A 26,511-nucleotide genomic window follows, 5' to 3' on the forward strand; every position below is an offset into this window, starting at 1 on the left:
CAGATTATTTATTTATTGAATAGTCAATTCGGTTTACACTGATTTATAAGGACATCTCACTTATATATCAAGTTCTTTCTTTTGAGTGGGTCTTTGGGCTTTTTTCTCTGTTGCATTGATACATTTATCTATTATTCTACTGATGGCACACTTTATTAGTTATAATATCTTTACTAAATATCTTGATATTTGGTAGCCCCTCTTCATTCTCATTTTCTCATCTTGTTTTCTTTTATGACCATTTATTCTACTGTATGAGTTTTAGGATTAGCATATCAAACTCTATGTAAATCCTTGTTGGGACTCTGAAACATGGACATATTGATGAATTTAGAGAATATGTACATCATTAAGACATGAGTGTTTTATCTTTTCATCTTATAAACAAGATATATTTACTTTGGCTTTCTTTTATGTCTTTCTGTATAGCTTTACAACTTTTTCACAAAAAAGTCACACATATCTTTTGTTAGCTTAATTTTAAGTCCCTTATAGACTTTATTGCTCCTATGAATTAATTTTCTTAAAATCTGTTTCATAATTAATTGTTAGTGTATATGTGTTAATCACTCAGTTGTATCCGACTCTTTGCAACCCCATAGACTATAGCCCACCAAGCTCCTTTGTCCATGGAATTCTCCAGGCAAGAATATTGGAGTGGGTAGCCATTCCCTTCTCCAGGGGATCTTCCCAGCCCAGAGATCAAACCCAGGTCTCCTGCATTGCAGGCAGATTCTTTGCTCTCTGAGCCACCAGGGAAGCCCATATAAAATACTATTCATTTTTGTTATTTTGTGTCCAACTACATCACCGAATGTTTGCTTTTAGTAACTGTCTTTAAATTATTTGAAATATTCTGTGCATAAAAGGATAGCAATTATAGACAAATTTTATGTCTTTCATATTTTGGTGTAAATTATTTTGGTGTAAATTTGTATTTTGGTGAAAAATTAATCAATAGTCAATTTTTGAAAGAAATGAAAAATTTTATTCAAGCCAAGTTGAAGAATATAACCTGGGGGGGTGGTCCTAAGATGGTGGAGAAATAGGATGGGGAGACCACTTTCTCCCCCACAAATTCATTGAATGAACATTTGAACGCTGACCAAATTCCACAAAACAACTTCTGAATGCTGGCAGAGGACATCAGGCACCCAGAAAGGCAGCCCATTGTCTTCAAAAGGAGATGGAGAAGTCTTGAGTCTACTGTAAGAATAAGACTGAAAACCAGAGGCAGGAGACTTAAGTACAAATCCTGAGAACACCAGAAAACTCCTGACTCCAGGGAACATTAATCGATAGGAGCTCATCAAAAGCCTCCATACCTACACTGAAACCAAGCACCACCCAAGGGCCGACAAGTTCCAGAGCAAGACATACCACGCAAATTCTCCAGCAACACAGGAACATAGCCCTGAGCTTCAATATACAGGCTGCCCAAAGTCACACCAAACCCACTGACATCTCAGAACTCACTACTGGACGCTTCATTGCACTCCAGAGAGAAGAAATCCAGCTCCACCCACCAGAACACTGACACAAGCTTCCCTAACCAGGAAACCTTGACAAGCCACCCATCCAAGCCCACCCACAGTGAGGAACCTCCACAATAAAGAGGAACCACAAACTGCCAGAATATGGAAAGGGCACCCCAAACACAGCAATACAAATAAGATGAAAAGGCAGAGAAATACTCAGCAGGTAAAGGAACAGGATAAATGCCCACCAAACCAAACCAAAGAGGAAGAGATAGAGAATCTACCTGATAAAGAATTCCGTATAATGGTAGTGAAAATGATCCAAAATCTTGAAAACAAAACGGATAAATAGCCTGGAGACAAGGATTGAGAAGATGCAAGAAAGGTTTAACAAGGACCTAGAAGAAATAAAAAACAGTCAATATATAATGAATAATGCAGTAAAGGAGATAAAAAACACTCTGGAGGGAACCAACAGTAGAATAATGGAGGCAGAAGATAGGATACGTGAGGCAGAAGATAGAATGGTAGAAATAAATGAAGCAGAGAGGAAAAAAGAATTTAAAGAAATGAGGACAATCTCAGAGACCTCTGGGACAATGTTAAACACCCCAACTTTCGAATCATAGGAGTCCCAGAAGAAGACAAAAAGAAAGACCATGAGAAAATACTTGAGGAGGTAATAGTTGAAAACTTCCCTAAAATGGGGAAGGAAATAGTCACCCAAGTCCAAGAAACCCAGAGAGTCCCAGACAGGATAAACCCAAGGCAAAACACCCAACTGCTAAGTCACTTCAGTCGTGTCCGACTCTGTGCGACCCCATAGACGGCAGCCCGCCACGCTCCCCTGTCCCTGAGATTCTCCAGGCAAGAACACTGGAGTGGGTTGCCATTTCCTTCTCCAATGCATGAAAGTGAAAAGTGAAAGGGAAGTCGCTCAGTCGTGCCCGACTCTTAGCGACCCCATGGACTGCAGCCTACCAGGGTTCTCCATCCATGGGATTCTCCAGGCAAGAGTACTGGAGTGGGGTGCCATTGCCTTCTCTGAAAACACCCAAAGACACATATTAATCAAATTAACAAACATCAAACACAGAGAACAAATATTAAAAGCAGCAAGGGAAAAACAACAAATAACACACAAGGGAATTTCCATAAGGATAACAGCTGATCTTTCAATAGAAACTCTTCAGGCCAGGAGGGAATGGCAGGACATACTTAAAGTGAAAAAAGTGAAAAACCTACAGCCCAGATTACTGTTCCCAGCAAGGATCTCACTCAAATATGAAGGAGAAATCAAAAGCTTTACAGACAAGCAAAAGCTGAGAGAATTCAGCACCACCAAACCAGCTCTCCAACAAATGCTAAAGGATCTTCTCTAGACAGGAAACACAACAAGGGTGTATAAACTCGAACCCAAAACAACAAAGTAAATGGCAATGGGACCATACTTATCAATAATTACCTAAAATGTAAATGGGCTGAATGCCCCAACTAAAAGACAAAGACTGGCTGAATGGATACAAAAACAAGATCCCTATATATGTTGTCTACAAGAGACCCACCTCAAAACAGGGGACACATACAGACTGAAAGTGAAGGGCTGGAAAAAGATATTCCATGCAAATAGAGACCAAAAGAAAGCAGGAGTAGCAATACTCATATCAGATAAAATAAAGACTTTAAAATAAAGGCTGTGAAGAGAGACAAAGAAGAACATTACATAATGATCAAAGGATCAATCCAAGAAGAAGATATAACAATTATAAATATATATGCACCCAACATAGGAGCACCGCAATATGTAAGACAAATGCTAACAAGTATGAAAGGGGAAATTAACAATAACACAATAATAGTGGGAGACTTTATACCACACTCACACCTATGGATAAATCAACTAAACAGGAAATTAACAAGGAAACACAAACTTTAAATGATACAATAGACCAGTTAGACCTAATTGATATCTATAAGACATTTCACCCCAAAACAATGAATTTCACCTTTTTCTCAAGTGCACATGGAACCTTCTTCAGGATAGATCACATCCTGGGCGATAAATCTAGCCTTAGTAAATTAAAAAAAAATTGAAATCATTCCAAGCATCTTTTCTGACCATAATGCAGTAAGATTAGATGTCAATTACAGGAGAAAAACTTAAAAATTCCAACATATGGAGGCTGAACAACACACTGCTGAATAACCAACAAATCACAGAAGAAATCAAAAAAGAAATCAAAATTTGCATAGAAATGAATGAAAATGAAAACAACCCAAAACCTATGGGACACTGTAAAAGAAGCGCTAAGGGGAAGGTTCATAGCAATACAGGCTTACCTCAAGAAACAAGAAAAAAGTCAAATAAATAACCTAACTCTGCACCTAAAGCAATAAGGAGTTCATGATCCGAGCCACAGTCAGCTCCTGGTCCTGTTTTTGCTGACTGTATACAGCTTCTTCATCTTTGGCTGCAAAGAATATAATCAATCTTATTTCAGTGTCGACCATCTGGTGATGTCCACGTGTAGAGTTTTCTCTTGTGTTGTTGGAAGAGGATGTTTGCTGTGACCAGTGCGGTCTCTTGGCAGAACTCTATTAGCCTTTGCCCTGCTTCATTCTGTACTCCAAGGCCAAATTTGCCTGTTACTCCAGGTGTTTCTTGACTTCCTACTTTTGCATTCCAGTCCCCTATAATGAACAGGACATCTTTTTGGGATGTTAGTTCTAGAAGGTGTGGTAGGTCTTCATAGAACCATTCAGCTTCTTCTGCATTAGTGGTCGGGGCATAGACTTGGATTGTCTTGATATTGAAAGGTTTGCCTTGGAAACAAACAGAGATCATTCTGTTGGTTTTGAGATCACACCAAAGAACTGAATTTCGGACTCTCTTGTTGACTATGATGGCTACTCCATTTCTTCTAAGGGATTCTTGCCCACAGTAGAAGATATAATGGTAATCTGAGTTAAATTTGCCCATTCCGGTCCATTTTAATTTGCTGATTCCTAAAGTGTTGATGTTCTCTTGCCATCTCCTATTTGACCACTTCCAATTTACCTTGATTCATGGACCTAACATTCCAGGTTCCTATGCAATATTGCTCTTTACAGCATCAGACTTTACTTCCATTACCAGTCACATCCACAACTGGGTGTTGTTTTTGCTTTGGCTCCATCTCTTCATTCTTTCTGGACTTATTTCTCCACTGATCTCTAGTAGCATGCACCTACTGACCTGGGGAGTTCATCTTTCAGTGTCCTACCTTATTGCCTTTTCATACTGTTCAAAATATATAAGAAGTAGAGTTGAAGTATATAATAAGTGTAATTAAAGTATGGTTGACTTAGAATAATAATTAGTTTCAGCTGTACAACATAATGATTTGATACTTTTATAGATTATGCACCATATAAAGTTATTATGATATTATTGCTTACATTGCTTGTGCTATACCTCTTAATACTCTTCACTTATTTTGCTACCTTCCCCCAGTGGCAACCACTAGTTTTGTTCTCTGTACTGTGAATCTTTTTCTGTTTTGTTATATATTTGTTTTACTATTTTTAGATTCCACATATATAAGAAAACATATACTATTTATCTTTCTTAATCTGACTTGTTTCACTTAGTATACTGCTCTCCACGTTCGTTCATGCTATCACAATTGGCATGATTTCATTCTTTTTTGTGGTTGAGAAATATTCCTCTGTGTGTGTGTGTACCACATCTTTATCCATTCATGTGCTGATGGACACTTAGGTTGCTTCATATCTTAACTATTGTAAGTGATGCCGCAGTGAACATTGGGGATGTGTATATCTTTTTAAATCAGTGTTTTAATTTTCTTTAGGTAAATACCCGGGATTGGAGTTGCTGGATCATACAATAACTCAATTTTTAATTTTTTGAGGAACCTCCGTACTGCTTTCCATAGTGGCTGCATCAATATATGTTCTCCCGACAGTGCACAAGAGTTCCCTTTTCTGCACATCCTTACAAATGCTTGTTAATTATTTGTGGTCTTTTTGATCACAGCCATTCTGACAGATGTGAGGTGATATCATTGTGGTTGGTAATTACTAATGTTGAGCTTCTTTCCATGTGCCTCTTTTATGTCTGTATGTCTTCTTTGGAAAAATACCGTTTTTAAAATCAGATAGTTTGTTTTTTGGTACTGAATTGTATGAGTTCTTATATATTTTGGATGTTTGTTTCATCGTTTGCAAATATTTTCTCCCATTTCATAGTTTTTTCTTTTTATTGATGCTTTCCTTCTCTGAGCAAAAGATTTTTTAGTTTGATGTAGTGTCATTTGCTTATTTTTGCTTTTTTGTCCTTGTCTGAGGAGACAGATCCAAAAAGTATTACTGATACTGATTTCAAAGAGCATATTGCCTGTTTTCTTCTATGAGTTTTTCTATTTCAGGTTTAAGTGTTTTGTCCATAGAGTTTATTTTTTTATAAGTTATGAGAAAATGGTCTAGTTTCATTCTTTTACATAACTTATATAAAGAAACTGTCTTCTTCCCATTTTATATTCTTGCCTCCTTTGTCGTTGATTAATTGACCATATGTGCATGGGTTTATATCTAGGGTTTCTGTTCTGTTTGATAGATCTACTTGTCTGTTTCTGTGCAGCATCATACTGTTTTGATTACTTTAGCTTTATAGTATTTTTTTAAATCAGGGCATGTAATACCTCCAGCTTTGTTCTTTCTCAAGATGGCTTTGATTATTCAGGGTCTTTTGTGGTTCTATTCAAATTTTAGGGTTATTTGTTCTAGTTCTGTGAAAAATGCTGTGGGTATTTTGATAGAAACTGCATTGAATCTGTAGATTGGTTTGGGTAGTATAGACTTTTTAACACTATAAATTCTTCCAGTCCATGAGCATAGAATATCTTAATGTTTATTTATGTTATCTTCAATGTATTTCATCAGTGCCATATAGTTTTCAGAGTGTAGGTCTTTCACCTCCTTGGTTAAGTATATTCCTAAGTATTTTATACTTTTTGATGAAGCTTTAAATGGGATTGTATTCTTGCTTTCTCTTTCTGATAGTCATTTTTAATGTATAGACATGCTGATATATATATATATATATATATATATATTCATTTTTCTGCATCTTTACTGAATTCTTATTAGCTCTAATAGTTTTGAGTGGAGTCATTAGAGTTTTTTATATGAAGCATCATGTCATCTGCAAATAGTGACAGTTTTACTTCTTCCTTCTAATTTGGATGCCTTTATTTATTTTTCTTATCTGATTCCTAATCTGAAGTGGTTAGGACTTCCAATTTTATATTAAATAAGAATGACATTCTTTTCCTGTTCTTGATCTTAGAGAAAAAGTATTTGCCATGTACTTTTCACCATTTACTATAATGTTTACCTGTGGTTTTGTCACATATGGCCTTTATTATGTTGAGATATATTCCCTCTATACCCACTGATGAAACTATTTATCATGAGTGATTGTTGAATTTTGTCAAATGCCTTTTCTGCACCTTTTGTAATGATCATGTGATTTTATTCTTCTCTTAGTTAATGTGGTGTATCACAGTGATTGATTTTCAGATACTGAACCAAATTTGCACTCTTGGGAGAAATCCCATTTGATCATGGCATAAGATTCTTTTTATATGCCGTTGAATTTTGTTTTCTAATATTTTGTCGAGGATCTTTGCATCTGTATTTTTCAGATTTATTGGCCTGTGATTGGACAGGGAGGCCTGGCATGCTGCGATTCATGGGGTCGCAAAGAGTTGGACACAACTGAGCGACTGAACTGAACTGAATTTCCTTTTTTGTAATGTCTTTGGGTTTGATATCAGTGTAATCCTGGATTCAAATAATGAGTTTGGAAGTGTTCCTTTCTCTTTAATTTTTTGGAAGAGTTTGAAAGGGATAAGTGTCAATTCATCCTTAAATGTTTGGTAGAATTCCAGTGTGAAGCTATGTGATCCTGGACTTTGTTAGGAGTTTTTTGTTTTTGTTTTTTTTTTTTAATTTAATTGCAGATTCAGTTTCATTACTGGTAATTGGTCTTTTCATATTTTCTACATTTTCTTGGGATATTTTACATTTCTTGCAGTTTGTGCATTTCTTCTAGATTGTCCAAGTTGTCGTATAAATGTTTGTAGTATTCTTCAGTTATTGCCTTTCTGTGATATCTTTCAAAACTTCTTGTTCATTTTTTATTGTATTTATTTGGGCCCTCTTTTTCTCTTGATAAATCTGGCTAAAAGTTTATCAATTTTCTTTATCTTTAAAAAGTTAACCTCTTAGTTTCATTGATTTCCTCCCCCCCCCACCCCCCACCATTTTTGTGTCTCTGTTTCATATATTTCTGTCCTTGGGCTCTCTCCTTTTCTTTGTTATTTCCTTCCTTCTAATTGTTGGGCTTTGTTTTATTTTTGTAAGTCTCTTAGATTTCTAGTTTTTTTTTTTTTTTTTTATATACTTTGGTTTGTTTCTTGAGGTAGGCTTGTAATCTATAAACTTCTCAACTGTATTTGTGGCATCCCATAGATTTTGAGAAGTTGTGTTTCTATTTTCATTCATCTCATCTTTAAATTTCCTCTTTGATTTGTTTATTGACCCATTGATTTTCTAGCAACCTATTGTTTGGTCTTCAAGTGTTTGCGTCTTTTCCACCTTTCCTCCTATAATTGGTATCTAGTTTCATACCCTTATGGTCAGAAAAGATACTTGATGTGATTCTACTCTCCTTAAATTTATTGAGATTAGTTTTGTGGCCTACTGTGTGATATGTCCTGGTGAATATTCCATGTGCTCTTGAAAAGTGCATATTCTGTAGTTTCTGGATGGAATGCTTAGTAAATGTCTATTGAGTTCAACTGTCAAAGTATCATTGAAGGCCAGTGTTTTCTTTTTGATTTTCTGTCTGGGTGATTTATTCATTGTTGTAAGTTGGGTATTAAAATCCCCTACTAATACTTGTTATGGTAATTTCTGCTTTTATTATGTCTAATAAAAATATTATGTCTTTTATTATGTCTGTTATTGTTTGGCTTATATATTTAGTTGCTCCTGTTAGGTACATGTATATATTTATTAATATTATTTCCTCTTTTTGGGTTGAGCCCCTTAACATTATGTGATGCCCTTCTTTTCCTTTTGTTATAGTCTTTGTTTTAAAGTCTATTTTGCTGATATGAGTTGTATTACCCTACTTTCTTTTCATTCTGTTTGAATGGAACATCTTTTTCCATCCTTTCACTTTCAGTCTGTGTGTGTCTTTAGCTCTGAACTGAGTCTCTTATAGACAGCATATATATGAGTATTTATTTATTTATTTTTATCTGTTTAGCTACCCTGTGTCTTTTTGTTGGGGCATTGAGTTTACTTACACTTAAAGTGATTATTGATAGGCATGTGCTTTTTGCCATTTTGTTATATGTTTTCTGGTTGTTTTTGTTGTTGTTCAGTCCATAAGTCATGTCCAACTCTTTGTGACCCCATGAATTGTAGCATGCCAGGCTCCTCTATCCTTCACTATCTCCAAGAGTTTGCTCAGATTCACGTCCATTGAGTTGGTGATGATATCTAACCATCTCATCCTCCTCTGTCCCCGTCTTCTTTTGCTTTCCATCTTTCCCAGCATCAGGGTCTTTTCCATTGAGTTGACTCTTTGCATCAGGTGGCCACAATATTCGAGCTTCAGCTTCAGCCTCAGTCCTTCCAGTGAATGTTCAGGGTTGACTTCCTTTTGGATTGACTGGTTGGATCTCCTTGCAGTCCAAGGGACACTTAAGAGTCTTCTCCAGCACCACATTTCACAAGTCTCAAATGTGATCAGTCTTATTTATGGTTCAACTCTCGCATCCATACATGACTACTGGAAAAACCATAGCTTTGACTATGCGGAACTTTGTTAGCTAAGTTATGTCTCTGCTTTTTAATATGCTGTCTACTCCAGTACTCTTGCCTGGAAAATCCCATAGACGGAGGAGCCTGGTAGGCTGCAGTCCATGGGGTCGCTAAGAGTCGGACACAACTGAGCAGCTTTACTTTCACTTTTCACGTTTCACTTTCATGCATTGGAGAAGGAAACGGCAACCCACTCCAGTGTTCTTGCCTGGAGAATCCCAGGGACAGGGGAGCCTAGTGGGCTACTGTTTATGGGGTCACACAGACCCGGACATGACTGAAGCGACTTAGCAGCAGCAGCAGGCTTGTCATCACTTTCCTTCCAAAGAGCAGATATCTTTTAATTTCATGGCTGCAGTTGCTATTCACAGTGATTTTGGAGCCCCAGAAAATAAAATCTATTGCTTTTTCCCCTTTTGCTTGCTGTGAAGTGGTGGGAGCAGATGCCATGATCTTAGTTTTTTGAATGTTGAGTTTTAAGCCAGCCTTTTCACTCTCCTCTTTTACCCTCATCAAGAGGTGCCTTAGTTCCTCTTTGTTTTCTGCCATTAGAGTGGTATCACCTGCATATCTGAGATTGGTGATATTTCTCCTGGCTACCTTGATTCTAGCTTACGTTTCATTCAGGCCAGAATTTTGTGTGATGTACTGTGCATATAATTTAAATAAGCAGAGTGACAATATACAGCCTTGACATACTCCTTTCCTAATTTTGAACCAGTCTTTTGTTCCTTGTTCGGTTCTAACTGTTACTTCTTGGCCTGCATACAGGTTTCTTGGCAGGTAAGGTGGTCTGGTATTCCCATTTCTTAAAGAAATCCACAGTTTGTTGTGATCCACACAGTCAAAGGCTTTAGCATAGTTAATGAAGCAGAAGTAGATGTTTTTCTGGAATTCTATTCCTTTTTCTGTGATCCAGTGAATGTTGGCAATTCGATCTCTGCTTCCTCTGCTTTTTCTAAATCCAGCTTGTACATCTGGAAGTTCTCGGTTGGTGTACTGTTGAAGTCTACTTGAAGAATTTTGAGCATTACTTTGCTAGAATTTGAAATGAGTGCAATTGTGTGGTTGTTTGAACATTCAGTGTCATATTATAGGAAAAATCATCAGCACAGCAAGTAATATTTAGCTGAGTGACTGAGTCTTGAGTATGATCATCCAATCATTTTCTGTTCTCAAATGCTTTTCTTTTGAAATGAAGTATGTATATTTTGTTAATTGTCTTATTTATTGATTTACAAGTCAATATCAACTATGTTTAATAACATGAATCTCTAGAATATCTTTGTGAACTACTGAGAGTTCATCAGTCACCAATTTGAAACACTGACTTAAGTCAGAGATAAAATTGGATTTGATAGAAAATAACTTGAAGCCAAATTTGTGGCCACATTTTACAAGTGCATAGGCCTGAATGGCATATACACTGTTTATTCAGTTATCACCTTTATTTCATGTTCATTTTCTCTTCTATTTTTCTGTTATTCTGGTTTTCCCATTTATTTTTATGTTGTGTCATACATACTTATGTTTCTCTGGTGGCTCAGATTGTAAAGAATCTGCCTGCAATGCAGGAAACATGGGTTCAATCCCTTGGTTGGGAAGATCCCCTGGAGGAATGTCTGGCAACCCACTCCAGTATTCGTGCCTGGAAAATTGCCACGGACAGAAGAGCCTGGCAGGCTACAGTCCATGGGGTCACAGAGTTGGACACGACTGAGTGGCTAAGCACAGCACATATATACTTACACGTTGTCTCATTTCATTGGTATATATTTATATTGAATAGAGTTCTTTTGCCAGTATTTTTCAATGTTGAAAATAATCAGGTTTGTCTACAAGCAATAAATGCTGGAGAGGGTGTGGAGAAAAGGGAACTCTCTTACACTGTTGGTAGGAATGCAAACTACTACAGCCACTATGGAGAACAGTGTGGAGATTCCTTAAAAAACTGGAAATAGAACTGCCTTATGATCCAGCAATCCCACTGCTGGGCATACACACTGAGGAAACCAGAATTGAAAGAGACACGTGCACCCCAATGTTCATTGCAGCACTGTTTATAATAGCCAGGACATGGAAGCAACCTAGATGCCCATCAGCAGATGAATGGATAAGAAAGCTGTGGTACATATACACAATGGAGTATTACTCAGCCATTAAAAAGAATACATTTGAATCAGTTCTAATGAGATGGATGAAACTGGAACCTATTATACAGAGTGAAGTAAGCCAGAAAGAGAAACACCAATACAGTATACTAACGCATATATATGGAATTTAGAAAGATGGTAACAATAACCCTGTGTACGAGACAGTAAAAGAGACACTGATGTATAGATCAGTCTTATGGACTCTGTGGGAGAGGGAGAGGGTGGGGCGATTTGGGAGAATGGCATTGAAACATGTATAATATCATGTATGAAACGAGTCGCCAGTCCAGGTTCGATGCACGATACTGGATGCTTGGGGCTGGTGCACTGGGACGACCCATAGGGAGGGTATGGGGAGGGAGGAGGGAGGAGGGTTCAGGATGAGGAACACAGGTATACCTGTGGAGGATTCATTTCGATATTTGGCAAAATTAATACAATATTGTAAAGTTTAAAAATAAAATAAAATTAAAAAAAGAAAATAATCAGGTTTGGAAAGATTGGTATTTTAAATAAAGTTGGATTATGTAGTATGATTTTACTTTATTAACGTTAATCTTTATTTGGAACAAGCTAAAATTAATGTTAGAATTACAAAAATGATTGTTCTAATGTTTTCCAGTTGCTAATAGGTTATGAAAATGGTACTGTAGTTTTCTGGGACTTGAAATCCAAGAGAGCAGAACTGAGAGTTTACTATGATGAGGTAAGTGATTTCTACTGAAATATTTGAAAAGAGTATCGTGATTTTATGCCTGTTGTCTACTTTTACTCCTTGTACATTACCAGTATTTTTATTTTTGGAAAGCTGCCTCATTTTGATCCAGTGTCTCACATTGCCTTTTGGTTTTTGCATGAGTTTCATGCAAAAACTCGGAGTTGTTCCACTCGGAGTTGTTCTCTTGAGTGGAAATTTTGCCTTGATGAACTATTTTTAAGCTTTTTTGACATCTTATGTATATTGGTTTCTATTACTTATATTTTTCTTTTCTTTAGGCTTCATGATTATTTCTTACCTCTTTGTCCTTAAGGTCTCTAAAGATACTGTTCATGTCTTTAGAAAATTGCTTTTCTGTGGCAGAAAGTTTATGTAGTCAGTTGGAAAGGCTTTATTGTCTAATATTTGCCTTCTTAAAATAGAGAGAGATTTTTAAAATAGTAATACTTATTGTTACTAAGAATCAGATCTTAAAGTACATTTTATCATACAGAATTGAGATTTTAGATTTTCATGTAGAGAAATCAATGAACTCATACTGAGGAATAGTCTCTTAATTGATCTTCAGGTGTTCACAGATTGATTCTAGGCCATTAAGTATTTTCTTCTTAAGAGGCTAATGAGAAAAGAGTGAGGCTAAGGGCAAAAGATGAGAAAGGGGATTTATGTATTGTAGCTGTGGAAATAAAGGTGATCATCTAGGCTCTCTATTAAATTTTAAAAACTGGTACAGTGGTGAGAGATAGGAAGAAAATACAGGTCATAAATCATTGTCTAGCATTACCCAGGCTTAAATAGAAAGAGTGCCAGAGAATTCAAGACAACACTAAGATAAATACAAAAAGAATTTTGAAAAGAAAACACATTTTTAAAAGAACAGTTCCTTTTTGTGCTCCCTTCCATCCCCTATAGTAAAATTTAAATTTTGATGCTTAAAGATGCAAGCCTTTAGTTATTCCATAACTGCTACCCCTATTCATTTCTTAGTGGTCCTGGCAAAATTCAATTTTATGTTATATACAAGATTATTATCATGGTAACAAAGAATTCAGAAATAAATGATATAACAGCTGGGTAATTTGATCATGATTGGTGAGCAATATTCTGGCAAGCAATATCATACAATTATGTGCTTTATGAGCAACTTACAGGGCACCTTTAATCATAAGAAGGTCCTGGAGAGCTAAGCTAGGGTTTTCCTTTTGTTAAATATATAAAAATAAAGAATGAGGATGGAGATCATTTATTCTGCAAAACTACCCTTTAGATAAGAGTGCAAATACCATCTGTGTGTTTAGCCACTTGGAACTAGAGTAGAGCAGCTGAAATGGAAATCCAGATGAGAATGCTCAGTTAACTAGTTTTCTTGTAGCTTTAAAAAGTGTGGAAGGAAAGTTTCTAACCTTAAAAAGTAAATTAAAAAAAAAAGTGAACGCAATTTTGCAATGAAATGTCTATATAAATATTAACAATGTTAATCAGTAGAATACTTTACCTATTTTATATCTAGAATTATATAAATTATATAAAATCTATATAATGCATAATTATGTCCTGTCATTTTAATAAAGATAGTTATATACTTCATGTTATTACTAAACTTATAAAAATTTTCTCAGCACTTTTCCCCTCATAGTTTGAAATCATCTGTAATACTTACCTGAAAAAGTATCTAATAAGTCACCAAGGATCCCTTCTTAGTCTTTTAAGTTCCTCACTAAGCCTGTGACTTTACATCAGTCCGACTCAATGGACATGGGTTTGGGTAGACTCCAGCAGTTGGTGATGGACAGGGAGGCCTGGCGTGCTGCGGTTCATGGGGTCGCAAAAAGTCGGACACGACTGAGCGACTGAACTGAACTGAAGCCTGTGACTTTACATCAGTCCTTCATTCTTAAATGGTTTATTCATTTGTTTGTATTGTTCCCATCTCATCTTTTCCACCCCTCCTTTCTCCATCATTGGTTCTTTCCCTAACTCTCCTTTAAATTATACTCTTCAGGATTCTACGTCTTCACCCTCTTTTCATTTCTTCATTGCTTCAGTTTGCATTTATGTTCATACTCAGCCTCCCATCATTTCAAATATTACCTATATTATGCTGATAAATTAAAATTCATATATCTTTGGTGCAAATATCTAGTAATATATTAGGTAACTTCAGATGAATATTCCATTGGCACTGAATTAGTACTTAAAGACCTAATTCTCTCTCTGTGTTTTTATTTCAGTTTTTCAATTTTGATTTGGTTATTTCAATTTAAAACCCACAGAGTCTTGGTTGACTCTTTTTTCTTCCTCATGTGGTAGAAGCAGTCACTCTTGCAGTCTTCATGATCCCATTTTTATATTATCTCTCATTTATCTCCTCTCTTTTTTCATTTCCACATTCAGTGTCCTAGTTGAGGATGTTATCTTTTGCCTTGAAGACTATAGTAGACTTTTAACTAATCACATTTCCTTGGATATCTTAGCTTTACAATATATCTTTCACTCACAAGATTATCATTTTAAGACATAGCTGATCGTAATTTCCTACCTCAGAACCTTTAAATGGGTCCCAATTGTCAACAATACAAAGTCTTATTCCTTGACAGTCTTTGCTTTGAACTTAATTTATGGCATTCTTCTATACACTCCTCATACTTCAGACATATTACTGTCTCCTAAACATACCATTTACTGCTCACTTCAAAGCCTTTGCTTCTGCTTATACTTTATCTTGAACTCCCTTCTTTCCTCTTATGCATATCAAAGTTCTGTTAATTCCTTAGCAATTGTAAAGCTATTTGTACAGTATAGCTACTTGATAAATAACTACTGATGAATTCAGAGTTTTGTAAATACAAGATCATTTTCAGAAATAAGTATACAAATTTTATTTTCACATTAGCTGTAAAGTTTTTGTTTCATCTATATTTTTAAAATAATCTCTAACAGAGAAATCTCTCAGAGTTTTACATGAGGATAATCTTTTAATTCCTTTAGTAACTGCTGTTTTTCCTTTTTTCAGATTGTTACTTAGCTTTTTGGGTTTCCTTTGTCTTTTTTGTTTACAAGAAATTCAGTTACAGTCACTGAATTAACCAAAGTTACTAGTGTTTTATTTTCCATATTGTTTTCCATTTTAAAAATTCTTCTTTAATTAGTTGTATTATATTTGGTTTTTCAGAAAACCCTTAAAGTCCTTCTTAAAGAATGGAGTAGGGTGTAATCAAATAAACAGAAATTAAATATTTACCCATTAAGTCAAGTTCAAATGTCAGCTCTTCAGTCTCTTCAATAAATGATTATTTGACTTCCTATTCTTTAATAACAGGTTGGTTTTACATGCCTACTCTTCTATACAATAAGTGTACTTCTTTTATACAACTTATTTTGATTTTATGTTATATCTATTATTTTTATATCTGTCTTCTCCAGTAGACAAATTCAGTGGGAAATAAAGATTAGGGCTGGGGATGCTCTCTCTGCACCTACCATTTTTAGCAAAGTAGTCTGAGAGAACTTTATTAAATTGACTAAGGTTCATCCAGGTTAACATGTAGAGGAGGCAAGACATGGCCTTTCCCTTTAGACACATACAAAAATGAGAAGAAATAAGCAGAGAAGACAAAGAAGTGTTTTTTTCACTCTCACTGCCTCTACTGAACTCTGATAGTAAAGAAATCTTCTCTGCCCAGTAATGGAGACCAGGGTGAGAGAAAAAATAAGTCTGTTGTGTCATGGTATCATTTTCAATTAATCAAATCTTATCTTGAGGTCCACTGATATGCTGTTTCATTTCTAATATGTCTAATGATTGCTCTAGCCATCATTTGTCTATAATAATACTTATTGTTTGGAAATACATGTGTGTGTAAATATATGTATAAGTTTGGTATAAATAAATATATTCATAACTTAGTTGTATAAATATAAATAATAACAAATATATCCATGACTTAATTTTATAAATATAGATTAAAAAACTAAATATTAAAAGTTCCAAACAATAAGTATTGTTATAGTTTCCTTTCTCATAGTTGTTTAAGTTCCTTTAAGGAAAGATCATGCTGTATACATCTGTTCAACTTTTGTGTCTACTAGAGTTTCTTTCATTGTGCAATAAATAGCACATTACCCAAGTTCCCTTTATACTTTACTAATTTTGAAAGAATACCAAGGGTGTGGCAACATTTGATAACATAAATACTTATTCATTTCACAAATATTTGGGTACCTACTTTATGTAAGGTATTGTATATTCATGGGGAATAAAACAATTTAGGAAAATGTAACAATTGCTTTTTAATTTATTTATAACTACAGAATGAATCTGTAAATACAAACAATTTTAAGCTCTTCCTGCTTTAAGTCAATTTAAATAGCATATGTTAGAGTTAACATAGTTCATTGATTCCAAATATGGGTTTTGTAGTTAGATGTTGGATTTGAGTAGTGTAACCCGAGCAAGGATGTCTCAGTCTTTCTAGCCTATTTTACCATGTGTAATTTGGAAAAACATAATATCTGTTTGGTAGGATTAAATGAGATAATGTACATAAACTGCTTACCTTGGGGTCTGACACATAGTAAGCCCTTAAATTGCAACTCTAACATAAATTACTTTTTAAGTTGGTTACTTTAAGTGAAATTAAAGTAAATTCTGCCTCATCCGAGATTATCTTCTGTTAACCTTGCTTTTACTTTCATGTAATAGTTTTCAAAGAAGCATTAAAGGATATGGGGAAGACATAGGATTTACAACAAAAAGTTCTGGGATCCAACAAAATGAAATTTACTTAACTTTTCTTTTTCTAAGGAGATAAAATTTTACAGCCTCTTATATGCCTATAGAGAGTTGAAGCCAAAGGTAGTATGATCTAGGTCAGAAAAATTACATGTTTCTTAAGTGTTATCGCTATAATAATTCTGTGTTAAAATATTTTTCCTTTGGAATATAGAATGATATATCAACTTTCTTCCTCCTCTACTTGTTTTTAATTGTTATTTCATTAGGCTATTCATTCAATTGATTGGCATCATGAGGGCAAACAATTCATGTGCAGCCATTCAGATGGTAGCTTGACTTTATGGAACCTGAAAAGCCCAAGTCGTCCTTTCCAGACCACAGTTCCACATGGTAAGATATATGCTTTCAAAAGAAAGAAACTCTGGAGATGCAGTGCCACTACTTGAACTAGGAAAGTTGGTATCAGTATCACTAAAAAGAGGTAATAGAACATAGCTTCTGATTCTAAATACCCCTTTATACCTCCTTCAGATCCCCACCTTATGACCCAAAGTTTCTAACCTTACCTTCCTCCTGTTTGTCAACTTTTTTACATTGTAACTGAACGTATATAGAGACCTCCCAGGCAAAAATCGAATAATTGATGATTGCTGTTCCTGAAACAGAGGAAATGATGCAGGAATTTGACCAATTTTAAGGGGTAAGGAAGCTAGTGAGAGAATGGCACTTTATGGATCTAACTCTTAGATCTAATTTCTATACTGCTTTAGGGTCTTTTGTCTTCTAAATTCTCCCATTTATTTTCACTTATGCCATTTGAGTACTGTGGTTTTTATTGTAGGTTGTATTTCTTATTATATTCCTCATTGAAAGGAGATATTTAGGATTTATGTTGGTTCTACCTAACTGGACAGAATAAAAATGTCAAATGTATGAATAACTTTTATTCAGAGGCTGTATTATTTTCCATAATATAGGTGATCTGAGTTTTCATGTTTACTTCATACTCTTGGTTGTAAGAATAGAAAAGTCAAAACCTAGAGGTTAATCAAATACATTGTGTTACAGTTTCTGGGTGTTTATTATAGTTTTACATTTAGAAAATTGTGGTATGTTTGTATAGTGGGTGACCCATAAATCAAAAGATGGAATTATTCCAACTTGGGTTATTCTGCCATCTTTTTGTGCCATCATGTTCTATCTGCAAAAGACTAAATTATTGCAGCATTTATCTTAGCAGTTTACATAAGAGATTACCTTACAATTAGGCACTTAACTTAGAGATGCTTTATTTATTTATATAGAAGTACAATTGATATATTATTTATAGTAGTTTTGGGTATACAATATAGTGATTAAATATTTTTATAGATTGCCGGATGCCATGATCTTCGTTTTCTGAATGTTGAGCTTTAAGCCAACTTTTTCAGTCTCCACTTTCACTTTCATCAAGAGGCTTTTGAGTTCCTCTTCACTTTCTGCCGTAAGGGTGGTGTCATCTGAATATCTGAGGTTATTGATACTCTTCTATTCTGCCTTTCATTTACTTTATAATTAAGTTCAGTTCAGTCACTCAGTTGTGTCCTACTCTTTGTGACCCCATGAATTGCAGCACGCCAGACCTCCCTGTCCATCACCAACTCCCGGAGCTCACTCAGACTCACGTCCATCGAGTCAGTGATGCCATCCAGCCATCTCATCCTCTGTCATCCTCTTCTCCTCCTGCCCCCAATCCCTCCCAGCATCAGAGTCTTTTCCAATGAGTCAACTCTTCGCATGAGGTGGCCAAAGTACTGGAGTTTCAGCCTTAGACATACACAATTAATTACCATGAAGTTCCAAGTATACTTGAGAAGAATATAATTTCCTTTTACACGAAGGTCAAATTTCAAATTCTTATTTTTACTTTGTACTATTTAAATCTTCACTGTTTTTATTATTGAGTTTTGAGTTCTTAGAGAAGAACTTATTATTAAAACCTCTATTATTGTGAATTTTTGCTTGTAATTCTATTCATTTTGTGTTTATACTTTAAAAATCAAATAGCTAAATGTGGCTCATAATGTTTATCAGATCTTCTATGATTTAACTGATATATTGACTAGTAACCAATTTCTGAGAAACTGGTATTAAAATTTAATGGTTATAGAATTATCTGCTCTCTGTAATTCCATACTTTTTTTGTTCCATGTATTTTAAGATTTTATTGTTAGACATTCATCATGTCTCCTGTAGAGAACATATAGTTGGGTCTTGCATTTTTATTCACTCTTACATCATTTAGTTGGAATGTTCACTAATATTAAATATACTTACTTATGGTATTGCATTTTTGTTCCTTTTATCTCCCCCTTTTGCCTTCTTTTGGATTATTTGAAAGTTTTTACTATAATTCATTTGAATTTACATATAGGCAACTTACCTTCATCTTCACATATTCTTTTTAATCAGTTGCTCTGGGGATTACAGTATACTTCCTTAACTTTCCATATTAGAGTTAATTGTAACACTTTACATAAAATGTAGAAATTTCACAACCACATATATTTATTTACCTTCACCCATTGTCCTTTATGCAATATTTATCATATTTATTACATCTAAATACAATGTTTTAATTTTTACTTTGAATACACTTAAGTATTTTTTATTGTTGTATAAACTTACAATGTTAGTTTCAGGTGTACAACTTAGTGATTCAGTTGTTGTTTCAGATTATATTCCAACATAGGTTATTACTGAATATAATTCCCTGTTCTATACAGTGAATCCTTGTTGCTTATCTATATTATGTATAGTAGTTTATATCTATTCATCCAGTACTTGTAATTTTCCTCTCCTTCCTCCCCCTTTACATTTGTTTTCAATATCTATGAGTCTGCTTATATTTTGTATATAGATTCATTTGTATTATTTTTTAGATTGCACATATAAGTGATATCATAATGTTTGTCTTTCTCTGACTTACTTCACTAAGTATAACGTTCTCTAGGTCCATCCATGTTGCTGCAAATGACAATATTTCATTCTTTTAATTGCTGAGTAATATTCCACGGTTATGTATATGTGTCACACACCACATCCTACGACAGTCATTTGTTGATGGACACTTGAGTTGTTTCCACATCTTGGCTATTGTAAATAGTGCTGCTATCAACATTGGTGTGCATATATCTTTTTGAGTTAGAATTTTCTTTTTTCTTTCTTTTTGGATATATACCCAGTAATGGGATTGCTGGATCACATAGGTAGCTCCATTTTTAGTTTTAAAGGAACCTCCATACTACTATCCATAATGGCTATAGCAGTTTATGTTCCTTCCTGCCAAGTTCTCTTTTTCCACATCTTCTCTAGCCTTTATTATTTGCAGACATTTCGATAACCATTTTGACCACTCTGAGACTTAACTTATTCTGTTTTTGACTTGCATTTGACTAGCATTTCTCTAATAATTAGCAATCTTTTCATATGTCAGTCATCTATGTCTTCTTTGGAAATAATGTCCGTTTAGGTCTTCTGCCCACGTTTTGATTGGGTTGTTGGTTTTTTTAAAAAAAATATTGAGTTGTATGAGCTCTGTGTATATATTAGGTATTAAACCCTCGACAGTCACATAATGTAAATATTTTATCCTATTCTGAGGGTTGTCTTTTTGTCTTGTTTATGATTTTCTTTGTTGTGCAAAAGCTTTTAAGTTTAATTGGGTCCCATTTGCTTATTACTGTTTTTATTTTCTTTACTCTAGGAGATGGGTCAAAAAAGATCTTGATGCAGTTATGCCAGTGTTCTGCCTATGTTTTCCTCTAAGAGTTTTATTGTACTCAGTCTTACATTTAGGTCTTTAATCCATTTTGAGTTTATTTTTGTGTATGGTTGTTAGGTACTGTTCTAATTTTGTTCTTTTACATGTAGCTGTCCCGTTTTCCCAGCACCACTTATTGAAGAGGCCGTCTTTTCTACGTTGTATATTTTTGCCTCCTTTGTCATATATAAGGTGACCATGAGTGCATGGGTTTATCTCTGGGCTTTCTATTATGTACTATTGATCTATATTTCTCTTTTTCTGCAAGTACCATACTGTCTTGGTTTCTATTGCTTTGGAATATAGTCTGAAGTCATGGCACCTGATCCATCCAGCTCCATCTTTCTTTCTCAGTATTTCTTTGGCTATTCAAAGTCTTTTGTGTTTCCATACAAATTTTTAAATTATTTGTTTCAGTTCTGTGAAAACATGGTGGTAATTTGACAAGGATTACACTGAATCTATAGATTGCCTTGATATTATGTTTTTTTTTTAACAATATTGATTCTTCCAATCCAAGACCATAGTATTTTCTTTCCATCTGTGTCTTCTTTAATTTCTTTCATCAATGGCTTATAGTTTTTGGCATACCAGTCTTTTGCCTCCCTAGGCAGGTTTATTCCTAGGTTTTTTCTTTTTGAAATCATAGTAAATGGTACATTTTCTTTCTTACAGTCCATTGTTAATGTACAGAAATGCAACAGATTTCTGTATATTGATTTTTATCCTACAACTTTACTGAATTCATTGATGAGCTCTGATAATTTTTTGGTAGTATATTTTGAATTTTCTATGTATAGTATTGTGCCATCTGCAAACAATGACACTTTTATGTCTTCCTTTCCAGTTTGGATTTCTTTGTTTCTTTTTGTTGTATGATTGTCATGGCTAGAACTTCACAACTATGTTGACAGAGTGAATGTCCTTTTTTTGTTCTTGATCTTAGAAGAAATGCTTTCAGCTTTTTACCATTGATTATGGTGTTAGTTGGGCCTTCCCTGGTGGCTCAGATGGTAAAAAATCTGCCTGTAATGTGAGAGACCAGAGTTTGATCCCTAGGTTGGGAAGATCCCCTGGAGAAGGGTGATACTTCTGCCCACTTCAGTATTCTTGCTTGAAGAATTCCCGTGGACAGAGGAGTCTGGTGAGCTACAGTCCATGGGGATTGCAAAGAGTTGGACATGACTGAGAGAGGAACACTTTCACTTCATGATATTAGCTGTGGGTTTGTCAAATTTGGCCTTTATTATGTTGAGGTATGTTTTCTCTGTGTCCTCTTTCTAGAGAGTTATCATAAATAAATGTTGATTTTTATCAAAAGCATTCTGCACCTATTAAGATGATCATATGGTTTTTATTCTTCAATATGTTGATATGGTGTATCACACTGATTTGTGGATATTGAAAAATTATTATCCTTGGGATGAATTCCATTTTTCATGGTATATCATTCTTTTATGTATTGTTTGATTTGGTTTGTTAGTATTCTGTTGAGGATTTTTGCATTTATGTTCATCAGTGAAATTTCCCTATAATTTTCTTATTTGTGTGTGTGATATCTTGGTCTGGTTTTGGTATCAGGTGATGCTTGACTCATAGAATGAGTTCAGAAGCATTCCTTCCTCTGCAGTTTTTGAAATAGTTTGAGAAGGATAGGTTCTAACTCTTCTATAAATGTTTGTTAGGATTCACCCGTGAAGTCAATTTGTTCTGGACTTTTGCTTGTTGAGAGTTTTTTTTTTTTCCCCCCGAAACAAAGGACTTTATTATTATTTTTTTTAATTTTATTTTTAAACTTTACAATATTGTATTTGTTGAGAGTTTTTAATTAATCACTCAGTTTCATTACTGGATTGCTCATATTTCCTATTTCTTCCTGGTTTAGTCTTGGGAAGGTGTGCCTTTCCGAGAATTTGTCCATTTCTCTTAGGTTGCCCATTTTATTGGCATATAGTTGTTCATAGTAGTCTCTTATGATCCTTTGTATGTCTGTGGTGTGGGTTATAATTTTTCTTTCTTTTCTGGTTTTATTGATTTGAGTGAGCCCTCTCCTTTTTTTCTCAATGAGTCTGGCAAAGGATTTATCAATTTTGTTTATATTTTCAAAGAACCAGCTTTTACTTTCACTGATCATTTTTATTTTTTCTTAGACTCAATTTTGTTTCTGCTGTCATCTTTATGACTTCTTTTGTTGTACTAACTTTCAGTTTTGTTTGTTCTTTTTCCAGTTGCTTTAGGTCTAAGGTTAGATGTTGCTTATTTGAGATTTTTCTTGTTTCCTGAGGTAAACCTGTATATACTATAAATTTTTCTCTTAGAACTGCTTCTGCTGCATCTCATGTTTGGATCATTTTTCATTTTCATTTATGTCTAGGTATTTTTTAATTTCCTCTTTGATATTTTCAATGATCTACTGATTGTTAAGTAGCATATTGTTTAGCCTTCATGTATTTGCATTTTTTACATTTTTTTTTCTTGTAGTTGATTGACTTCTAGTTCTCCTAGTGTTTTTCTTGGAAAAGATACTTAATATGATTTCAGTTTTCTTACATTTATTGAGGGCTTTTTTCTTTTTTTTGTGGCCTAGTATAATTTATCCTGAAGAATGTTCCATGTGCACTTGAAAAGAATGTGTATTCTGCTTTTTGATGGAATGCTCTATAAATATCAATTTGCTCTAATGTGTTATTTGCTCTAATGTGTTATTTATGGCCTGTGTTTTATTACTGATTTCTTTTCTGGATGTTCTGTCCATTGATGAAAGTGGGGCGTTAAAGTTTCCCACTCTTATTGTGTTATCGTCAATTTCTCCTTTTATGGCTGTTAGCATTTGCCTTATATATTGAGGTGCTCCTATGCTGGGTGCATATATATTTACAATTGAATCTTCTTCTTGGATTGATTCCTTGATCATTATGTAGTGTCCTTCTTTCTCTCATAACAATCTTTATTTAAAAGTCACTTTGTTGTATGTAAGTATTGCTGCCTCAGCTTTCTTTTGATTTCTATTTGCATGGAATACCTTTTTTCCATCCCCTCACTTTCAGTCTGTATGTGTCTCTAGATCTGAAATGGGTCTCTTATAAGCAGCATATTTGTGGGTCTTGTTTTTGTATCATTCAGCCATCCTGTATCTTTTGGTGGAAGCTTTTGGTCCAGCTATATTTAAGGCAGTTATCAATTTTTATGTTCTTGCCATTATTTTGTAAATTGTTTTGGATTTGATTTGTAGCTCCCCCCACCCCCACCCCCCCCCGCTTTCTTCTCCTCTTGTTCTATTTTCTTGTGATTTGATGACTATCTTTAGTGTTATGCGTGGATTTTTTTTCCTTTTCTGTTTATCTAGGCATCTGTTATTGCTTTTGGATTTGTCACTATCAAGAGGTTTTTGTATAGCAATCTATATATACATGATTGTTTTAAGTTGCTTATCTCTTACTTTCAAATGCATTTCAAAAACCTTGCATGTATACTCTGCTCCCCCTCACGATTACTGTTTTTGATAACATATTTTGCACCTAATTGTTTTGTGTATCCCTTAACTGTTTATTGTGGATGTAGATGATTTAATGACTCATCTTTTAACCTCCCTACTGGTTTTGTGTATGGATGGTTTTGAACCTTTACTGTATCTTTGCTTTACTAGTGAGCTTTTTCATTTTATGATTTTCTTGTTTCTAATTGTGGCCTTTTCTTTTTTACCTAGATAAGTTCCTTTAATATTTTTGTAAAGCTAGTTTCAGTTCAGTTCAGTTGCTCAGTCATGTCTGACTCTTTGTGACCCCATGAATCACAGCACGCCAGGCCTCCCTGTCCATCACCAACTCCCAGAGTTTACTCAAACTCATGTCCATTGAGTCAGTGATGCCACCCAGCCATCTCATCCTCTGTTGTCCCCTTCTCCTCCTGCCCCCAGTCCCTCCCAGGATCAGAGTCTTTTCCAATGAGTTAGCTCTTTGCATGAGGTGGCGAAAGTACTGGAGTTTCAGCTTCAGCATCAGTCCTTCCAATGAACACCCAGGACTGATCTCCTTTAAGATAGACTGGTTGGATCTCCTTGCAGTCCAAGGGACTCTCAAGAGTCTTCTCCAACACCATAGTTCAAAAGCATCAATTCTTCAGTGCTCAGCTTTCTTCACAGTCCAACTCTCACATCCATACATGACCACTGGAAAAACCATAGCCTTGACTAGATGGACCTTTTTTGGCAAAGTAATGTTATTAAAAAGCTTTTTAATATGCTGTCTAGGCTGGTCATAACTTTGCTTCCAAGGAGTAAGTGTCTTTTAATTTCATGGTTGCAGTCAGCATCTGTAGTGATTTTGGAGCCCAGAAAAATAAAGTCTGACACTGTTTACACTGTTTCCCCATCTATTTCCCATGAAGTGGTGGGACCAGATGCCATGATCTTCGTTTTCTGAATGTTGAGCTTTAAGCCAACTTTTTCACTCTCCTCTTTCACTTTCATCAAGAGGCTCTTTAGTTCCTCTTTACTTTCTGCCATAAGGGTGGTGTCATCTGCATATCTGAGGTTATTGATATTTCTCCTGGCAGTCTTGATTAAATAAGTTAAATAAGCAGGGTGACAATATATAGCCTTGATGTACTCCTTTTCCTATTTGGAACCAGTCTGTTGTTCCATGTCCAGTTCTAACTGTTGCTTCCTGACCTGCATATAGGTTTCTTAAGAGGCAGGTCAGGTGGTCTGGTATTTCCATCTCTTTCAGAATTTTCCACAGTTTATTGTGATCCATACAGTCAAAGGCTTTGGCATAGTCAATAAAGCAGAAATAGATGTTTTTCTGGAACTCTCTTGCTTTTTTGACGATCCAGCGAACGTTGGCAATTTGATCTCTGGTTCCTCTTCCTTTTCTAAAACCAGCTTGAACATCTAGAAGTTCACAGTTCATGTCTTGCTGAAGCCTGGCTTGGAGAATTTTGAGCATTACTTTACTAGTGTGTGAGATGAGTGCAATTGTGTGGTAGTTTGAGCGTTCTTTGGCATTGCCTTTCTTTGGGATTGGAATGAAAACTGACCTTTTCCAGTCCTGTGGCCACTGCTGAGTTTTCCAAAATTTGCCAGCATACTGAGTGCAGCACTTTCACAGCATCATCTTTCAGGATTTGAAATAGCTCAACTGGAATTCTATCACCTCCACTAGCTTTGTTCATAGTGATGCTTTCTAAGGCCCACTTGACTTCACATTCCAGGATGTCTGCCTCTAGGTCAGTGATCACACCATCGTGATTATCTGGGTCGTGAAGCTCTTTTTTGTACAGTTCTTCTGTGCATTCTTGCCACCTCTTCTTAATATCTTCTGCTTCTTTTAGGTCCATACCATTTCTCTCCTTTATCGAGCCCATCTTTGCATGAAATGTTGCCTTGGTATTTCTAATCTTCTTGAAGAGATCTCTAGTCTTTCCCATTCTGTTGTTTTCCTCTATTTCTTTGCACTGATCACTGAGGAAGGCTTTCTTTTCTCTCCTTGCTATTCTTTGGAACTCTGCATTCAGATGCTTATATCTTTCCTTTTCTCCTTTGCTTTTTGCTTCTCTTCTTTTCACAGCTATTTGTAAGGCCTCCTCAGACAGCCATTTTGCTTTTTTGCATTTCTTTTCCTTGGGGATGGTCTTGATCCCTGTTTCCTGTACAATATCACGAACCTCCATCCATAGTTCTTCAGGCACTATCAGATCTAGTCCATTAAATCTATTTCTCACTTTCAGTG

The 26,511-nt window shown here is 35.1% G+C and overlaps 1 protein-coding gene across 9 annotated transcripts in view; it reads left to right on the plus strand.

Annotated features, from left to right (window-relative positions):
- STXBP5L (syntaxin binding protein 5L) overlaps positions 1 to 26,511 on the plus strand; it is a 327,745-nt gene that overhangs the window by 138,541 nt on the left and 162,693 nt on the right. For all 9 annotated transcript variants that reach the window (XM_059885478.1, XM_059885476.1, XM_059885483.1 and 6 more), the window contains 2 exons: positions 12,150 to 12,233; positions 17,247 to 17,370. In XM_059885478.1, coding sequence (XP_059741461.1) covers positions 12,150 to 12,233; positions 17,247 to 17,370 — 208 coding nt within the window. The remainder of the gene's footprint in view (positions 1 to 12,149; positions 12,234 to 17,246; positions 17,371 to 26,511) is intronic.

The sequence above is a fragment of the Bos taurus genome, chromosome 1, assembly GCF_002263795.3.
Source record: "Bos taurus isolate L1 Dominette 01449 registration number 42190680 breed Hereford chromosome 1, ARS-UCD2.0, whole genome shotgun sequence".
In the NCBI taxonomy this organism is placed as follows: domain Eukaryota; kingdom Metazoa; phylum Chordata; class Mammalia; order Artiodactyla; family Bovidae; genus Bos; species Bos taurus.